At 56.8% G+C, this 18,583-nt stretch overlaps 1 protein-coding gene across 3 annotated transcripts in view; it reads right to left on the reverse strand.

Annotated features, from left to right (window-relative positions):
* Col17a1 (collagen type XVII alpha 1 chain) overlaps nt 1-18,583 on the reverse strand; it is a 46,881-nt gene that overhangs the window by 7,566 nt on the left and 20,732 nt on the right. For all 3 annotated transcript variants that reach the window (XM_023715610.1, XM_023715611.1, XM_023715609.1), the window contains 22 exons: nt 17,447-17,491; nt 16,357-16,545; nt 15,636-15,848; nt 15,326-15,355; nt 14,032-14,058; nt 13,863-13,925; nt 13,358-13,462; nt 12,588-12,641; nt 11,982-12,017; nt 11,322-11,375; nt 11,065-11,100; nt 10,565-10,600; nt 10,065-10,127; nt 9,044-9,079; nt 8,738-8,809; nt 7,704-7,730; nt 4,535-4,570; nt 3,444-3,524; nt 1,932-2,009; nt 722-775; nt 547-588; nt 353-406 (listed from right to left, as the gene is read on the reverse strand). In XM_023715610.1, the coding sequence (XP_023571378.1) occupies nt 353-406; nt 547-588; nt 722-775; nt 1,932-2,009; nt 3,444-3,524; nt 4,535-4,570; nt 7,704-7,730; nt 8,738-8,809; nt 9,044-9,079; nt 10,065-10,127; nt 10,565-10,600; nt 11,065-11,100; nt 11,322-11,375; nt 11,982-12,017; nt 12,588-12,641; nt 13,358-13,462; nt 13,863-13,925; nt 14,032-14,058; nt 15,326-15,355; nt 15,636-15,848; nt 16,357-16,545; nt 17,447-17,491 (1,431 nt within the window). The remainder of the gene's footprint in view (nt 1-352; nt 407-546; nt 589-721; nt 776-1,931; nt 2,010-3,443; nt 3,525-4,534; nt 4,571-7,703; nt 7,731-8,737; nt 8,810-9,043; nt 9,080-10,064; nt 10,128-10,564; nt 10,601-11,064; nt 11,101-11,321; nt 11,376-11,981; nt 12,018-12,587; nt 12,642-13,357; nt 13,463-13,862; nt 13,926-14,031; nt 14,059-15,325; nt 15,356-15,635; nt 15,849-16,356; nt 16,546-17,446; nt 17,492-18,583) is intronic.

Raw genomic sequence — 18,583 nt, forward strand, 5'->3', positions numbered from 1 at the left:
ATGGATGGATGGATGGATGGGTGGGAGGGTGGATGGGTGGGTGGGTAGGTAGGTGGGTGGATGGATGGAAGAACCTTCCCCAGGTGACAAGTTCTGGCCCAATATTTGCTCTGGAGTTATTTCTATAAGTCTCTACATTCTGCTGATGCTTATCTGATGGGCCTGTGTTCTGTCTACTTTATTAGACCTTGGCTCCCCAAAGACAGCCCCTGGCCTCCCCAGTCACTCCAGAAGCTCCCCCAAGTTGGGCTGGGGTGATTCATCTCCTCGCGGGCAGCGGCAGGCCCAGTGGAGAGTCAGAGGAAGTGCTGGGCCAGGAGAGTGTTAGAGTGACTCAAGGCCGAGGTGTTACCTGAGGCGGTCAGGAGAGATCCCGGGGGACCTGGAGGGCCTGGCAAGCCTTGCCCTGAAGGAGAGAAGCCCCACGACTCCTTAGTGCTGAGAGGTACCCAGAAGCCTTCCCCCCAGAAGCGGGCTTCTCTTTCCTCCAATGGCTCTGGGTCCCCTTGTCTCCCATCTCCCATCTGTAGTGGGCAGTTGTCTCACCTGGTGGGCCTCGGGGGCCTGGGGGGCCTGGAACTGCTGGCCCTGCCAGAGAGAGTGTGCAAGGGGGTGTGCTGAGCTCAGGGGCGGACACACCCAAGATAGCTGGGCTTGCTGCCTCAGTGCCCAAGGCCTCAGCCCCCCAGATCCCCACACTAACAGCCCCTGAGATGCTCACCTGGTGGTCCCTGGGGTCCTGGCGGGCCTGGTGGGCCTCGTAGGTCAAAGCCTTCTGTAGAGAGAAGCAAGCAGAAATGAGAGAGGGTTCTGCAGGGGTTTTCTCCGCAGCAGGCTCCTTATCTTTCACTCGGATTGTTGGTCTCAGACACCCTGAGGTGCACTCAAACCAAAAGCCTGGGCACAGGAGCTTCCAGGATTCTGAGGCTAATAGTGCCCCTGCTTCAGAGGCAGACGGGGCAGCAGTCCAGTGCCGTGTGGGGTGTGGCATGGTGGGTAAGAGATCGGCTTTAGGGGCAGCTAGGGCTTAAGTCCCTGCTCCTGCACGTCCAGCAGAGGGCTCATCCAAGTTCTCAAGCTCTTTTGACCTCACTTTCCTCCTCTGTAACCCGGGCTCCCTGAAACCTACGTCCTGGGCTGCTGTGACATCCCAGCCACCGAATGCTAGGCTTCCAGCATAGCGCTGGCCCCCGCCTGCTCAGCACTCCAGGGTCCTGGCAGCTCTGCCGAGCCTTTTTTTTTCTTTTGGTCACGCTGCAGATGAAATCCAGGAAATGCTAGGAAAACCTTCCCCTAGTGGGCTGCTTCGCTAACCTTTATAATTGTTTCTTTGTTCTGGTGTTTTGAGACAGGGTCTCATGCCAATCCTACCTCCGCCTCCCAGGTGCTGGGCTTACAGGTGACACCACGCCCTGGTGACACCACACCCAGCCAGCCTGGTTTTTTTTGAGATAGCTCTCACTGAGTTGCGCTGGCTGGCTGTAAACTTGCAATCCCCTGTGTTGTGCTCCCTCTGCCTCAGTCTCCAAAGCAGCTGGGATTACAGACCTTGCCACCAGACCCAGGCCACCTGGGCTCTTGAAAGGGCTTTGTGGACAAGAGGGTGCAGGACCCACTCCTTGTAGGTCAGACTGGGGCCAGGCACCCGTGCCCTTGCCCTTCGTGTGGGAGACGCCCTCTCTCTGCCAGCTGCAATCCAAGACCTGGCCCGACCCTGGTCCTCCCGGGACTCCAAGCCTCCTGATAGCCATCCTGTCCCCAGCTGCCACACAAGCCCTGCTGCTCTTACAGCTGTCATGCCCTGGCTGGAGCGGGTCCTCCTCACACAGAGCCCTCAGGACGACCGTGCCACAGCTGCAGAGAAGCCCAGCGCGCTGACGTCTTCCCTCCCCACCCGCGCCATCACCACTCCAGAGAACGGTGGCACTCACGGGAGGAGATGATCTCGGAGATGGAGGTGCCGGTGCCCACAGACAACTCACTAGCAAGTCCTGGCTCCCCTCTAGGGCCTGTGGGGAGACAGGGTTAGGAAGAACAGTGCCTCAGGAGAGGCCAGGCGCAGCGAGGGGCCGGTTCAAGGAGGACGGAGCCAAGGAGGGGCGGGGCCCCTGGACAGTGGTCACTTCCGTCTGCAGCTGAAACTCCATGGCTTTTCCTAGGACCTGGCTGGTTTTTTATATTTAGATAAAACTGATTATCACAGTCTGGTCACAAGAGGCTTATGAAGATAGCTGAGTTTGATCTTGTCCAAGGGTCAAGAATCCCCTTGTCCCAAGGACCTTGACCCTCCCAGAAATATAGAAGGGGGTAAGAGGAGGTGGCCCCTTCCTGCCCCTTTCTGAAACACACATCTGCCTCTTGAGCTAAAGTACAGACAGCCAAGTCTGCCTAGGAGAGTCCCCTGTGTTTTCTCATGGTATGACATTGGGAGATACACAGGGCTGGCAGGGCCTGGAAACAGTCCTGCAGAAGAAAAGCTAATCACAACTCTGGGGGCACAAGCAGGGCTGAAGAAAGGGGGTGTAGGGTACACATGGAACCCTTCCTGAGATGTGGGAGTCAGCTTGCTCCTGCTGAGAAACATAAGCAATTGCAGAGCAGCAGTTTGGAAATCTCCAGCTGGTCCTGGGCCCCTGGGGCAGCAGGCGCTCCTGTCTAGGCTGTCCTTCACTGCTTAGAGACTTCTGCCTGCCCCTGCGGCCGCCCTCACGGGAGTTTGTCAGGAAAGAAGGCTGGTGTGAACTCGCTTTGGTTGTGTTAGGTTACGTACTTCACAGAGGTTTAATTTACTATTCTTGGCCCTGAGGAGAGAGCCGAGGGTCTCACACGGCAAGTTCTAGCACTGAGGCACATCCCCAGCCCCAACCACATAGACAAAATAATAGGCATTTTGGAGAAAGAAGCGCAAGTCCTAATTCTTCACCCTCTGAGCATTTTGTTTCCTCCCATCATCTTATTTTTCCTTTTGTATCTTATAAAACTACAGCTGGGACACAAAAGCACTGGTCACTGACCTCTTGCACGTTTAGCTACAAATACAATCTCTTAACAACCGTGGCCCAAAGTCCTCATAGTTTTGGAACCACCCATGGTGCTGTGCGATGTGTTTCTCTAGTAGACAACAAGCATTTGAGTTGCCCTTGAGACCCTTTTGAAATTGTTGCCCTCGAAGTCCTCGTGCTCTGACAGGTCTCCAGCACTGGATGCTCCGTGATTGGGATTCGATCTCTGGCCTGTGCCGAGTGCCCGGGTGACTTTAGGCAAGTCACCTGCCCTCTTTGGGAGCTAACTTTCCCTCCTCCTCTCCTGGAAATGAGCTCAGCTTTCTAGGTCCCCCTTGCTTCTGTTCCTGGGTTCCTGCCTCAGGATCTGAGCAAACACAGCTCGAGGCAAATACGCCCAGGGCTCCTGATCACTAGGCCAAAGTAAGAAAGCACACTGACCTGGGGAACCCGGAGGCCCCGGAGGTCCCACGGCGCCAGGAGGCCCTGGGGGGCCTGGGACGGTGACCATGGAGGAGCCTTCTGGAGGGAGAAAGCACAGGGAGCGCTGAGCCCAGTCCATGGCTGCGGTGCACTGCTGTCCCCCGCAGGGTGGGCTGAGGCCTGGGTTTCCCACTGCCTTTGCGTGTCCTCCATCCCAGCTGCAGGCCCAGAGAACTGAGCATGGTGCCCTGTCCTCAGCACTACGCCTCTGGCTGCTGCTGCTTGGAAAGTATCACGTCAGAGTGGGGCCAGTGACCCAGGGAACACTGAGCAAAGCTTGGTGGGAGATTCTTCTAAGAGCTCAGAAAGCCAGAACGATGACAGAGTTGCAGATGGTGAAGGTCCAGATTAGGGGGTTCCAGCTGAGAACCAGACCCCATTAACAGGCAAGAGGACATGCATTATGCTTGGGCAGAAGATTTCTCTATGTTTTGCCCATGTTCCGAGACTTTATAGGACAGAGACAGATCAAGCACAACCAACTAATTAATCTTGCAGGGAAAATTCCAAGGCAGCTCAACATTCATGCTGTGGTATGGGTACTACGTGGTACTTTTAGGCCAAATTTATAGTGAGAATCAGAAACAAATAGGAGAGACAAATGCATAAAGTTTGCAGTTTCACCAAAGAGAAAGTGCTTGCAAAATTGGTACCTTGAAGTATGTGGTTGCTGAAAAGATTAACATTGTGAAGCCAAAAGCTGGGTATCACGGTGCACGGCTACAACCCCCACTCAGAGGCTGAGGCAGGAGGACTGCCACAAGTGTGAGGCACCCTTGGCTATACAAAGCAAGTTCAAGGACAGCCTGAGCTACAAGTGAGGTAGTGAGAATCTGTCTCAAAACAGACCAAAAAGGAGCCAGTTCTTTGCATCAGAACCGTAAGAAAGATAATTTAAAGGCATTTTAGGAAGCCCAAGACGTCACCCACGGCAGGCTCCAGGTTACAGTGCCGCAAAGCACTCTTGAAAGGAGCCCCAAGAACCCTGCTCGAGAAGGGCCACTGAGGTAACTGGTGCGGGGAGAGGCAAGGACGCCTGGCCTGCGTACCTGAAGTCATGATCACGCCTGGGGCGCCTGGTTCACCTGGGGGGGAGAGTGAGCAGAGGTCAGAAAGGTCAGGTGGTGGCTCACACATCATTTTCAAGGCTTCTTATTGCATGTTTTGAGGCCCACTTGTGGCTCTTGCCCTCAGTTGACAGGCTTTCTAATGATATTCAGGGGGTCCACAGGACAAGTCTGAGCCCCAATCCACATGCAGGGAAGGGCTACATGCGGTGGGGGGGGGGGAGGCAGTGAGGCATGGGGGAGGCTGGGTCAGTCACAGGCTCCTTTACACCCTCGTCCTGGGAATCACCTTCGGTGGAAAATTACCCAAAGAGCAGAGGCCATGAGCCCAGGAGATGGGCTGGGGCCGCAGCGCGCTCCTCAGAACCCTGCTTCCCCGGGATGATAGGAACAGGCTGTGTGACTGGCAGGCTGGGGAACCCTAAACTACAGAAAGTAACGGCTCTTTCTTGCCACCTGTCTCTGAATGTTGAAAACCTACAGATTCATGAGGGACTTCCAGAAGAGGAAGTAGGATGCACACGCCTACTGAGGCCTGGGCTCAGCTGCAGACCTGGGCGGCTGGGGAAAAACAAAAGTGGACTAGGGACAGAAAGCCCCCGAGCCAAGAATTCTTGCGGTGGGGGGGGGGGTTTCTCTGGTTCATTTCCAAAGCTTTGTGAGGAACTAAAGGGTGACAGATTATGGTCTCTGCTCACTCTTCACCAGCCGGGGGCCCCTGAGTGGACTTTGGAGGAGCAAAATCCAACATGAAGTAAGATGTCCCCTCCTGGCCACCTTACCCTGGCGGGGGGAGGTGAAGCCTCCTTGGATGGGAAAAACAGGGTTTCTGGCATGCTCAGACCTACAAGACTTATGGAACTAAGCTGTTACTCTTTTGGATTACATTTATTTTTCCCCACAACTGCTTGGCTCAAGTGGCCATTGGGAATGGCTCTTGACAGGTTTATTCCGAGGGTCCCACCTAGGAATGGGTGACAGTGACTGGTCACAATGGCACAGCTCCAGAGCCTCAGGATTCAGCCGTACGGGGTCACTGGGCCTCAGGGAGCCTGGGACTGAATCCTGTGTTCTCTTGACTCTGCTCAGTGTTAGAGTCTCATGGGCAGAAGGGGACCGCGCAGGCCCACATGCTGCAACGCCCAGCCGGACTCCTGATGGTCCTATCTGGCTCTGGCCCTTGGACTTTTCCCGCTTACTGGGTTGTAGCACTTCTCTCTGCCTACACAAAGCCAGCTCTCAGGAGACCCCGGTATCCCTGTCATACCAGAGCCTGCCTCTGTGAAGGATTAGGACAAGAGTGGCTCTGGTCCTGGGGGAGAGTCAGGTAGGTGGGGACCCAACCTAAGGCAGGCATTTTGGAGGCAGCCCAGGAGATGGAAGGCAGGGGCAGGCAGTGCCCTTGCTGAGCTTGCTGCTGCAGGCATATGACAGCATGGCCCAGAGGTGGGGGTGGGCAGGAGGACGGGGCTCCCACCCCTCAGCCTTCAGCTGGAGCCACTAGATGCCACTGTCAGTCCATGCTTTGACTAGAGAGGGGCTTCCCTCCTGCCAAGTCTTCCTTTTACAAAAATGGCCTGTACAAAGAAAGAACCTCAGGGCCAGCCAGATAGCTCAGAGGATTAAAGCATCTGCTTCGGCAGAGCGCAGCGGCTGGGGTTCAATCCCCAGCACGCCATGCCGGTCCCACCCTGGGGGTGCACTGAGACTTGATTGAGATTGGGCGTGGTGGCGCACGCCTGTGATCCCAGCACTTGGGAGGCTGAAAACAGGAGGATCACTAGGAGTCCAATCTGTGTAGTGAGACCCTGTACACCCTGTAGATCCTGTCCTAAATTCATAAAACATAAAAAGAAAAGGAAGGAGTCTCATGTGGGAAGTTGCTTACCTTTGCTGCCGTGCTGGCCAGGGGGCCCAGGATGTCCTGATTTTTATTTTTTTCAATGCATTTAGTACAGGTACGTGGTCTACAGTGTCTCACTATGCTGGCATGGCACGCCAGGGATCAAACCCTGGTCCCTTAGGTCTGCCCAACCACGTGTTTTAGTTTGCTGAGCTATCTGGCCGGCCCTAGTCCTGCTGTGATTAAACGCAGACTCGTCAGGCTAACTCAGCCCCACGGTTCTGGGTGGCCAGGTCCTAGCTCTGTTACCGAGCATGGCCACACCAGCCTGGCCTGCCCCTGTAAGCCCAGGCAGCCCTGAACTCTGTCCCTCCTTGGGAAGCAAGGCAACTGCTGGGCTACCACTGGCAGAGGCCATGGGCCCAGTGGCGTGGGGCGTGGCCCCTCTGCATGGTGAGCCATGGCGGGGCCTGCCTGCCTGATGCCTTCCCCCTTCCCCCTGCACAGTGTTGCTGTGCATGTCTCTGCCTAGCTTCCTTTAGGAAAGGAGGGGCCGAGGGTGGCGATGGTTTCTCAAGCCCCAAAGAACCTGCTCCATGTTAAGGCACTTGGCTGTGGGCTCCTTCCCCGCACCACTTCCCATGTTCCCAGATGCCCCAGCCACAACTGTGCTGCAGATTTAACCTTGACTGTCTGCGTCCGGCTGCTTACGCATATAGCTTTGTTTCAGGTTGCTGCAAGGATTCTATACTTTGTGCCCATAACACCCTGGCCCAGCCAGGGACACTTGATGACTCCCCTTTCCCCATTTCTACCTTCTCTATAAAGTCCCTGCCTCCCCAGCCATCGCTGCTGTTCGGGTCCGCTGAGCAGCCGGGTGCATGCTGGTTGCTGTTAATAAGCTGCTCCTTTCATGCCAGCTAACATGAGTGTGGTTTGTATGGGTTCAAGGGCACTTTCTCCTGACAGTTTTCCTGTCACTCCAGAAAAACTGAGCCCTCCGAATGAGAGGAGCACCCACCCCTTCATGCCCGCAGGAAACATGGGCTAATAGAGCTCCTAGCCAGCAGCGCTCCCCGTGGGCCTAGGGCCTCATCCTGGGCATCTTGTCCCAGAGGAATTAATCTGAGGAAGGCAGAATCAGCACACAGCCTAACCTCTATTTTCCTCTCTAAGGTGTGTCTCAAGACTCCCAGGGGAGGTCCTGAGCCCATGTTTTCTGGGCCCTGGGGGAGGAGATGGTACACAGGAGCCCAGAGAAGGGCTGGCCAGGGGCTCTGTCCTAGGAGAGGCGGGGGCATGACTCACCCTGAGGTCCTGGGGGTCCTGTGAGACCTGGAGCAAACAAGACATGAGAGGAAGAGTCTCAGGGCTGAGAGCAGTCCCAGGAGCTGGCTGATGCCCTGACTCTGCAGGGCAGGTGGACGCAGTCCAGGAGGAGTGGTTGGGAGCCAGAGTAAGACGCACGTGCGTGTGTGTGTGTGTGTGTGTGTGTGTGTCGGGGGTGGGGGCACCTGTGCTCCTCCCGGCTGGCACTGGACAGAGAGTGAGTCTTGGAGCTTTGCAGCGAAGTAACCCACTGCTTCCCTGGGCGCTGGTTCTGGGCCTGGTTTGGCTTGTAGGTTCTTCTTGAATCTGGCTTGGGCTAGGAACCCCAAACATATGATGATGGACCCCAGGGCTGCTCTAAGCCTCAGCTGGTCTGGATTTTCCTTTTTTTTTTTTTTTTTTTTTTTTTTAGGGAAGGGTCTGCAGGGTGTTAAGGGTCTCATTACTAGATCGGACTCCTAGTGATCCGCCTGTTTACAGCCTCCCAAGAGCTGGGATTACAGGCGCACCCCACCACTCCCAGTCTCAATTGCCCTCTCAGCGCGCCCCAGAGGCGGGGTCTGCACGGCAGGCCCAGGGGTTGAATCCCCAGCTCCTGTGTGGATTTGTTTTCCTGAGCATCCTGTTCTCCTGGGATGTGTGGCAGAGACTGAGGCTTGTCTTCTGGGTTGGGTGAGGGAGAGGAGAGCAGGAAGAGAAAGGCCCAGAGGAGCGGGATATTGAGCTGTGTGTCAGCCGGCACTTTTAGGAGAAGGCTCTCCCCTGTCTAGGGCTCCTGGCTTCTAGCTGTGAGCCCTGCTCTTCGGAAGTGCCAGGTGTGTGGGTGTGCATACAGCAGGGGCACCCCTGCTGGGCTGGAAGAAAATGGGATGGGGTACACACGAGTACACTCACGCCCGTGCACACACACCCGCGTGCACACACAGCTGCGCGCCCTGTGAACCCGTCACACCTCTCCAACAGAGGCCCACCATGCCTGCTCTCATGGGCATGCCCTCTTCCAGCTCTGTTACCTGGCTTTCCTTGGTCTCCGGGAAGTCCTGGTGGGCCGCGGGTCCCAGGCGTCCCCATGGGGCCCTTTTCACCTGGGGAGGGCATCAGCCATGAGGCGTTTGGTGCCTCGGAGCTCATGGCTACCTGGAGCTTTGCTAACTGACTCGTGGGTGGGTGCGAAGGAGGAGGAGAGCAACACTGGACCATGCAGGTTTCCTGGGCTGCGAACCCCTCCAGCACGGTAATGGTGGGGCGTGCAGCAGGGCCAGGGGTGTGGGGAGGGTGGGGAGTGGATGCAGAGGCAGAGGGGAAGAGGGAGGACTAACCTCGGGGACCTTGGAGTCCATTGGGGCCAGCAGGACCTGGTGAAACAGAAAAGCAAAGGCTGTCGGTTACTGCTGGAGCTGTGACTCAGGCCCTCACCTGTCCTAGGTCTCCCAGGCAGGGCATCTGGGGGGAGGCCCTGACTCGCTGTGCTCCGCCCCTGCCCCAGCAGTGGGCTCTGGCCCCGCTGAGCAGGCCAGGACTCCCATGGAGCCTGGCACCTGGTGCTCCTAAGTGTCAGCTTCGTGTTCAAGGCTCCAGGGACTCAAGGTCCTCCACCTTCCTTTCTCCTCTGTCTAGGCAGCTTCCTCAGCTCTATCCAAAACGGTGTCCTTCCGGGATCTTGTCTCGCTCTTCCTGTCTTGATTCACGTTGTCCTCCCCGCAGGGCAGTTTTCCAATCAGGGTGTCTTTCAGATCTTCCTCTTCTCAGGACTACCTGAAAGGCCACCTCCTCTGCCCTTCTGGCAGGAAGAACGTTCGCCCTCAGCTGAACTTTCATGGCATTTGGCAGTGTTTCCCCCCAGCCCCTTCTCTCGTGGGTGTCATCTTCCCTTGGGAAGTATCTTATCTGTTGATTGCCTTATTTGTTGTGCACACAGGTGGTTCTTACTGACAGCTGGCTAAACAAATCGTCACGAAGGGGCCACATCCCCACTGTGGGCCTCGACACCAAGGCCTGGCGTTGGGTTCTTGGGCAGATTTCACAGCTCCGACAGATACTTTGGTGAAGGCCAGCTGGATCTGGCCCTGGGCCAGAGTACTGGGGCCTCTAAGGACCTCCACCCTGGCCTGTCCTCTGCCTGCAGGCTGGAGCTGGGTGGGTGGGCTGTGGCAAGGCTGGCCGGGGGCCATGAGACCCCATGGAGGAAGGCTCAGGCCAGCAAGTGGCCTGGTAGGTGCCTCACCTAAGGTGGGCAGGAGAGGGGGGAGGGGAGGTTGTTCTGGAAGGGTTTCTGCAGGACCACACTGACCACTGCTCTCAAGAGCAGATCCCATGCAGCCGCCCCTCTGCGACACTCACCCACTGGTCCCTTAGCTCCAGGCTCGCCCATAGCCCCAGGTGAACCTTTCGTGCCAGGCTCGCCTGCGAAGGACAGAAAGCCAGGTAAGGTATGCACACTGTGCCCAGGTTTGCAAGATCCGACCTGCTCTCACACCCCACCATGCCTGCCCCTTCCCGCCCAGAGGGCCTTGACTCCAAGGCCCCGCCCCTCCCCTGGGCAGCAGGCTTGAACTGATCCAGAAGACTATCTTGACCCAAAGGGCCATGCTACTTGCTATTACTTTGAGAATTTCTTATTAATATTCCCAGCTGGATTCCCCGAAAGAACCAGAAACAACTATAAACTCCCTTCTGCCCCAACATGTACAGTTTGGACTATGCATTTTGGTCTCTGCTTATCTTAGCAAGTTCCCTGAGGGTTTGTGGGCACGCCTAGCTCATCCTTCAGTATTTGTCCCATCTCCAGTGACTGGGAAGTTTAAAAATCATGGATTCAAGTAGAGTCCTGTGTCACTGACCTGTGAGGCCTCGGAGTCCTTGCTCTCCCTGGTCACCTAAAACACACACGGGGGCGGGGTAAGCCATCTGTTGTTGAGAAGGTCATCTTCCTGGTAACGGGGCTCCCTGCGCTGAAGGGAGGCTCTCAGGGCTCAGTGAGCTTCTGGCAGCAGGATGCGGTCAGAACACAGCTCTGATGAAGCCCTTGGAGCACGGCCCACTGTCCCAGGCTGGAGCCCACCCACACAAGCACCCCATGCTCTGCTGTGTCGCAGGCAGGTGTTCTGGGCTCCAGAGGCCCAGAGGAGCCACTTCAGAATATGTACCTGCAACACCCCGAGGACCACCCAGCCACAGTTATGTGAGGACAGTGTTCTTTTCTTTATGCCTTGGTTTCCCTATCTGAGACAGACCGTAGGCACCGAGAACCCACGTGTGCTCAGGTCTACCCCAGCGGTCTCTTCTCAGGGCCTGGAGAAGGCAGGCTGTGGAGACAGGGTGCAGTGCTGGGTTGGCATACCTTTGGGTCCTGGTGGTCCCATGGGTCCTCTGTCACCTGAGTAGGAAATAGACACATTGGTACGAAAAGCCCTGCAGGGGACAGTCAAGATGGGTCTGTGTCCCCTCTGAGGTCAGCCCCCACAATCTCGCCTCCCCCTTGTCGGCTGCCCAGGCTGGGTTGTGTCTGTTAGCCACTTCCAGTCCCCTGGCCTCCTTCCTGAGCACGGAGCATCCCCGGGGTGACCTGCTCTTTCTCCCTCACGCTCCCCAGCTCACCTTTGGCACCAGGAAGTCCTACTTCACCTCGGAGCCCTTGGAGACCTGCAAAGCCTGCTCACCAGAGGAAAGCACACAAGAGGGTGAGTGTCCCATACTCAGAGGGAACACACACACACATGCACTTGGACACACACTCAAATGTGCATACATGATCCTGGCACACACACGACCCTGCCACACACGCTGGAGGCGAAGCCAAAGGCTGCTCTCCGCGAGCGCCTGTCAGCCATCCCAGTCCAGGTTCCCTGCCCCGCTGCTCCCTGGCTTTGGCACTAGAACACCACACGCGACCCTGGCAGAGACACTGGCAGCAGCTCACGATGCTCAGGGCAGCAGGATAAGCTGCTTGGCCCACAGGGGCCGAGGCAGAGGCAGGCAGTAGCCTAGGGGCAGGCAGGATGTGAGTTGCCCATTGCTGAAGCTGTGTGTGTGTGTGTGTGTGTGTGTGTGTGTGTGTGTGACTTGTGTCCTCTACCAGGTCAGACTGGAACCTGCACAGGACCCACGGGGCCCAGCCACCCGCCACACTCGTGGACTCGTGTCTCTGGGAGCCCTCTTCAGTGGCTTCTTTTGTTCTAAAAGGCTGGTTTTCCTTTTAACATTCCCTTCTTTTTTCCCCTGAGAAACAGCACCCATTTCCAAGGGCAGCATACTGACCTTGGGGCCCCTGGGGGCCAGGAGAGCCGCTGGACCCTGAGGAGGAGGAAGAAACGATCGGCAGAGGGTCAGGACTCAGCCAGGGGGACAGGAAGGCAGGGTGGAGGGAGTGCTGTGCACATTGTTCCCAGGGCGGGACTTGGGGCAGCAGGGGCCAGCAGGGGCCTCAGTACAGTGCCCTCCTCAAGATTGAGGCTGGGGGCTCTGGTATCTTCCTGGTTGAGCTGGGGCATGGCCACAGGGGGAAGTGGCCAGAGGGGCATCTCCAGTGGTGAGAAGGGGCCCACTCCCCCAGCTGTGCAGCAGACACGTGGCCTTGGACGTGTGCATCTGGGGCCCAGAAGCAGGGAAACCTATCTGATTGTGATTTCCTGTACGATCCATCCACCCACCCAAGGGCCACGCACCGTGGCCACTGAAGAGAGGAGACAGGGCCCGGGCTTACCAGGGGCCAAAGCTGCAGCCCCCAACTTGACCCTCAGGGACTCCACAGAGCAGGGGAACACTGTGGACCCCACAGACCCACACAGTCTGGGACCCCCAGGTCTATCATCTGAGGGATGTGGCCCTGGCAAGTCTAGATCCTGTCCTGGGCCCTTGACGTACCTTTGGGACCCACAGAACCTGGGACGCCAGGAGGTCCCTGAGGACCTGGTTCACCTGAGGGGAAATGGGGGATGGGACACTTTGAGAAAGTCCTCCAACTGGCTGTCCCTCAGCCAGTGGTACCATTTGGAGGTGATGCTTCCAACCCTGCCATGGTGTGCATCCACTTGGAACCTTAGTGAAGCCATGTTACTGAGACCCCTCAGTCTTGATGCTCCCTCCCGTCTCCCTCCCACCCTGCCCCACATGCACTTGCTGAGTGCTTTCCTTGAGCTGGGCTCCACGGCAGGCACAATGGCAACAGCGGCCGAATGACGGATGTGCAATGCATGGAGCTCAAAGAAGGAGGTCTCGGGGAGACATCCTCGTCACCCTGGGCTGAGCCACATGGCCAGCAGAGGGCAGGGGGCCTGGCCTGAGAGTGAGGTGGGGTGCAGGACCGTGCAGGGACGGGGGCAGGAATGCCCCAGGTGCAGGCCTGGCACCGGAGCATCAGGGTTAGGGTAGCGCTTGTAATCAGACCCTCAGCCACACAGGCCCTCCTTTGTCAGAGGAACCAAGATGGGCTTCCCAAATCCTCTAGTGCCAAAAGGCTGAGCACGAGGCTTTAGTTTTAGTCTCACTTTTCTCTTAAAAATGTTGTCTATCCAGGAGCCAGCATTTATTGTGTACCTTTTAGGTTCCAGACTTCATGGAAAGATCTATCTATCTATCTATCTATCTATCTATCTATCTATCTATCTCCTTCTGATGAAGGCATTGTCTCTTACCTCTGTGTCCTTTCTCTCCAAGCCCAGGAGACCCTGGTTCGCCACGAGGCCCCATGGGACCTTCTCGCCCTCTCTGGCCCATGGGCCCCTCCATGCCAGGCTCTCCTAAGGACAAGAAGGACCACCAGCCTCACAGTTAGGGTCCCAAGCTGCGACCACGGGCTCCGCAGGCTGCACCTCCCTGACACAGTGTTGGCCTGGGGCCTGCCTCTTCCCCCACCATCTTCTTCCTTCTTCATCTCTGCCCCCAGCCCTCCCTGTTGAGCCCATTGCCTCTGGGGTCCCGCCACACCCTGTCTGTCTCGGGTCACACATCACCCTCTGGCCACTAAGATGTCACTTGTTTCCCCCACCCACACGTCAGCCCCAGGAGCAGCAAGGTTTCAATGATGGGGTCCTGGGCTATGTCCTAGAACAGGGCTGGGTGCACAGCACACCTACAATAGATGTTTCCTGAATGAATGAAGAAGTGACAGGGGGAATGGATGGAAAATGCGGCTCTTACCCATGCTGCCTTTTTGTCCCTTTGGTCCTTCTGGACCGGGGTGGCCCAAGAGCCCGGGGACACCTGTGGACACAGAAGAAGACCTCAGCCCCTATTTTTTCCGGGGGCCGGCAGCCATGATGGCGCCCCCATGGATCAGCAGCACCAGGAATCATCTGGGGTTACAGACCTGGAGTCCCAGGGAGGCCTCTGTCTCCTGCGGGAACAAAGATAGAGACCTATCAGCCAGAGATGGTGGGAATCAGCTAGGGCTGCTGAGTTAGAAAATGAAAATACAACATCCAGGCCCATTTGGGCTGCAGATAAACAGATTCATTTTTGCTATAATCTTGCCCCATACACTATTTGGGACACACTTGTAGTAAAGGACTGGGAACACATCTGCAATTCATGTGTAACCAGAGTGCTGTGTTTTAGCCAACACCATTAGGTTCAGGGGCTTAGGACAAGTTCTGGTCCCTAGCTGGATCTTAAGGAGTGTCGGCTGCAGACAGGGAGTAAGAAGTGGAAGCGGGGAGCCCAGTGCCTGGGCTGGGGTCTCTGGGGAAGCAAGGTGAGCAGGGTGACAGTGTCACGGCAGGAAGTGGCTCTCAGTGTGGATGTGCAGTCTGGCCACAGAATCACCCAGGGCCCCTGAGACAGCAGACTCCTGACCTCTGCCAAATCTACTGAATTGGGGGCCCTGCAGTGGGGCTCACAGTCTTCTAGAAGTTTCTGTAAGCACTGGAGTTTGTCCAGTCTAGACAGACAGGGCCAGAAGCAATCCCTTGTGTCCGGTGGGGACCTCAGGGTCGACACCTCCTCCTCCTGATCGGACAGGAGCTGGCTCAGGCCACGACACCAGTGAGGGGAGGACGGGGAGCAGCTATAGACACAGGCGCGGCCTTCCCGTTCCCACGCTGCAGCTGGCTCCGTGCTGGTCCAAGGCCCAGGGCTGAGGACCCACTTTAAACCACGATCTCTCTCAGAGGAGAGAGGGACCAAGAGTTGGGTGGTTGGCAGGATGAGAAAGAGGATGAGAAAAGGAGCTGTGTCGTGCACACGTCCCATCTCCCCACGAGTGTACAGTGTGCCCAAATAAAAACAAAGTGCCAGTGTCGCGATGTATTTACCTTTTGGACCTTGACTTCCCATATCACCTACAATCAGAAAGAAATGGAGATATGAGATGCGCGGGAGCCCGCGGGCTTTCTCCAGGGTACTTCACTGTATGGCAGTGTGAGCCACATGCCAGGGGGACACAGGAACAGAGGGACCACTGAGCCTCTCCCAGATGCCACCTAGGTCCTTTCCCATGCTAAGATCTCCTGACCCTAAAGCCAGATCTCTCGTCCCTCCAGGAAGGTGGTTCAGCTTCTCATTCTTTCATTTGGAAAAAGCAGAAAATGTTTTCCTATCCGCCCAGAACACCACCTCCCACTGTGGGAACAGGAATGGAGGAAGGGCTCAAAGCTCTGCCGTACCTTTAGGGCCAGGGATTCCTACGAGGTTTCCTGTAAGAGAAAGGAAATGCTCTCAGGTCTCCACACCCTCGCACACATGACAGGCGGTCACAGCTTATGGGAGAAACCGAGGTTGCACCCGGAATCGGGTGCTGTGCTTGATCCCGGGCCACTGTCCTTACCAGGACTGTTTGCCCACGGTCACTTGGGGTCCTGGTGCTGGAGCTCCCTGCCCCTTGGGCTGTGAGAAGGTGGCTGCACTTGGGTGCTTGCCACCCTGGGCAAAGTTGCGGGCGCATGGGGTAGCCCAGCCTGCGCCAGGCGTGCTCACCGTTCTCCTGCTCTAGCCGCAGCTTGTCCCTCACGAACATCCAGAGCTCCTCCTGGCCAAGGCCACCATTGAATCCTGCCTTGCCCTCTCCGGGCGTGGCTCCTTGTAGGCGCTCCTTGTGGCTTCTGTCCATCTTGTCCTCGTAATAAATCACGCCGCCCCGGCTCCGCTCAAGCTCATCCACACGGGCTTTCAGTTTCTTCACGTCCTCCGCTGCGGGGAGACCACAGAAAGACAGGCTCCATCAATGAGCACCCCACCCTGCACCCTGCCCTGTGGGGAGGCTGCTACAGACCCTCCCTGTGGGCTGCCTGTGTGGAGCAGGGTTAACCTGTTGTACCCTCTCTGAAACTGCTTGGGCCTCAGTCTTGTCATCTGAGCTGGGTGACAAAGCTTACCCTCCCTCTGTTGGAAAAGGTGAAAAGCAGAAGCCCATGGGAGGCCTGAGCTGACAGCCACGGGCAGCCACAGGTGCGCGGAGGGCACATAGGACCAGGGCTGCCTTAGAATCCCAGCTCCACATGCGGAGACCACTAGCCCTGGGCCAGGTGCCTCCCACCGCAGTCTCCTCATCTGCGGCAGTGTGAGGTTTGCTCCCATAATCTCAGGCCCCGTGGCCCCTACTCTGTGACCTCTGGCCCTGGCCTGCCTGCTGACGTGGCAGTGGACTCAGGCCTGTCCTGCTTCCTGCCATGCAGCCTGCCTGGACCTTGGCACCTACCCAGAGCAATGAGGCCGAAGAGCAGCCCCAGCAGCAGCAGCCAGGTGAGCAGCAGCCCCAGCAGCCACTTCCACCAGCTGCAGCAGGAGCCACAGGGGCACCAGGAGGGTGCGGCCCCCCACATTCCCCCAGCACTGCCACTGCCGCCTCTCCCTCCTCCTCCGCTGAAGTGCTCATAGCCGTGGAATTCTGTAGAAAAGCCAGAGAAGGCGAGCTGAGGCCAGGCGTCTCTGCCCTTTTCCCGCCAAGTTTCCAGCTTCAGGTGGCTTCCTGGGGCCCAAGTGCCAGGAGGGGCCTTCCAAGTTTCTGCACAGTGCCATGCAAGCAGCAGTAGCTGCTGAGGAGAAGCCTGAGTGTCCTGGGCTCAAGCCATGTGACCTTGACAAGGTCGCTTAGCCTTGCAGTAGGGTTGAGATGGTCTGCTTGCAGGACAGCTACTCTGAGATGAGGCGAGCTGTGTCACCTGTTGAGGATGTGGCCCACGGCCAGGCTTCACAGACTTCCTTCCCGTGAGCACAGGAGGCCACCGCCTTGCCACAAGCTCCCGCACAGCTCACACCTGCCCTGGAAGCCTCCCCTTGCCTGCCTCATTTGCAGGCTCGTGCTTTGCAGCCTGCACGACACCTAGAGTCACTCTTGTGCTCAGTGGAAACCAAGAAACCTAAAAGGTTGCTTTAAGGAACAGGGTCTGAGGTTCTGTACAGTGAGGTGGAACACCTGGATGGCTCCTATTGCAATGCGGGGAGGAGGTGGGGGCAGGACTGTCATGGCTCTGTGCCACCTTGGGCCCATGATGGTGTGCTGCTCTTGTCCTGGCAGGAGACTGTGGAGCCCAGGCCCTCAGTGGCTGCCAGGTAGGGGGAGCAGGGCCATGGAGGGGTGTCCCCTGAAGTGGGGTCCTATGAGCTGAGCTTCTTAGGCTACCTCCAGCCCACAGCCTGCCCACTCCGGGCCACCTGCTCCTTTCTGAGCCTGCAGGGAGCCACAGCTGGGGGTCCCCAGGAGCACTGCACCAGGCAAGGGGCTGTCGTCAGCTACTGAACCGCATCCGGCCCTGTGGCTGTCACTGTGGGGTCCCCTTCTCACCCACCTTTGGAGATAGACTTGCCCTTGGTGGATCCAGCCTTCACATCTCCTGAAAGGACAAAGGGGTTGGACCAGAGCTTGTTCTGCCCCTTGCATCAGGTTCTGGGGATAAATCTACCCCAAAGGCACCTTGCAGAGCAGTGAGCACTCAGTCCCCAGAGCCTGGTATTTATGGTGCCCGCATCCGTGAGTCATGGCCTGGCCAGCAAGCAGCAAGGAAGGAGAGCACAGCCCTACTCTCATGCAGCCTTAAACCTTGAAGTATTGTTTGTTTTTTAATGTACTTGGTTCAGGGTCTCACTACGCAGCTCAGACTCGCAGTGATCCTTCTGTTTTCAGCCTCCCCAGTGCTGGGATTACAGGCCTGTGTTACCATGCCCCACCTCAGTGGCCAGTCTCAGCAGGTTCAGGGACAGCATGTGGAGGGGAGATCAAACCCTGGTCCCTGCACTTGCCTAAGCAGGCACTTAGTCCACTGAGCTATCTTACCAGCCCTAAGTATCAGTGTTTTGGAATATCATGTCGGGGGTGATAGTCACATTCAAACAATAAGCGAGCTGAAGAGAAATGACTCTGACATTTTTTTTTTCTTTTGGTCCTGGGGATCAAATGTTGGGCCTCATGTACACAAAGAACACGCTTGGTACTGAGCTACATGCCCGCCCAGACTCTGAGCTCTCAGCTCAGGGACTTTGGGCCCAGGTCAGGGTCACAACCAGCAGCTGCCCTTCCTCCTTGGAGGGTGCCCTGTCTTTCTCCATAGGTGGAGGAGACTGAGAATGTTTGGCAAGGACTGGTTTGGGGAGGCTGTTTGTGAGTGTTTGATGCTATGTGAGGATTTGTGGGCATGTGTGAAATTTTCTTCGAGATTGTCATATTTCATCATATTCCAAAGTATTTTTTGAATAGGCTTGGCTTCACAGGCTTGGCTCCACCCCTACAATGTGAGGAACTACTAGCCTTGCAAATCCTCATGGATCGAGAGTCTGACTAATCTCTTCACTGGTCAGGAGGTAACTGACTTAATCGCATTTACTTCATCATGATCTATGACTTGACATTTCCCTTCCTTTACTGGCCTCTCTGAAACCAGATGTTTGGGGAGATACTGCAGGACTTTGTGAAGAAATGTGTTTACCCA

Source organism: Octodon degus, unplaced genomic scaffold, assembly GCF_000260255.1.
Source record: "Octodon degus isolate 3935 unplaced genomic scaffold, OctDeg1.0 scaffold00042, whole genome shotgun sequence".
Classification (NCBI taxonomy): Eukaryota; Metazoa; Chordata; class Mammalia; order Rodentia; family Octodontidae; genus Octodon; species Octodon degus.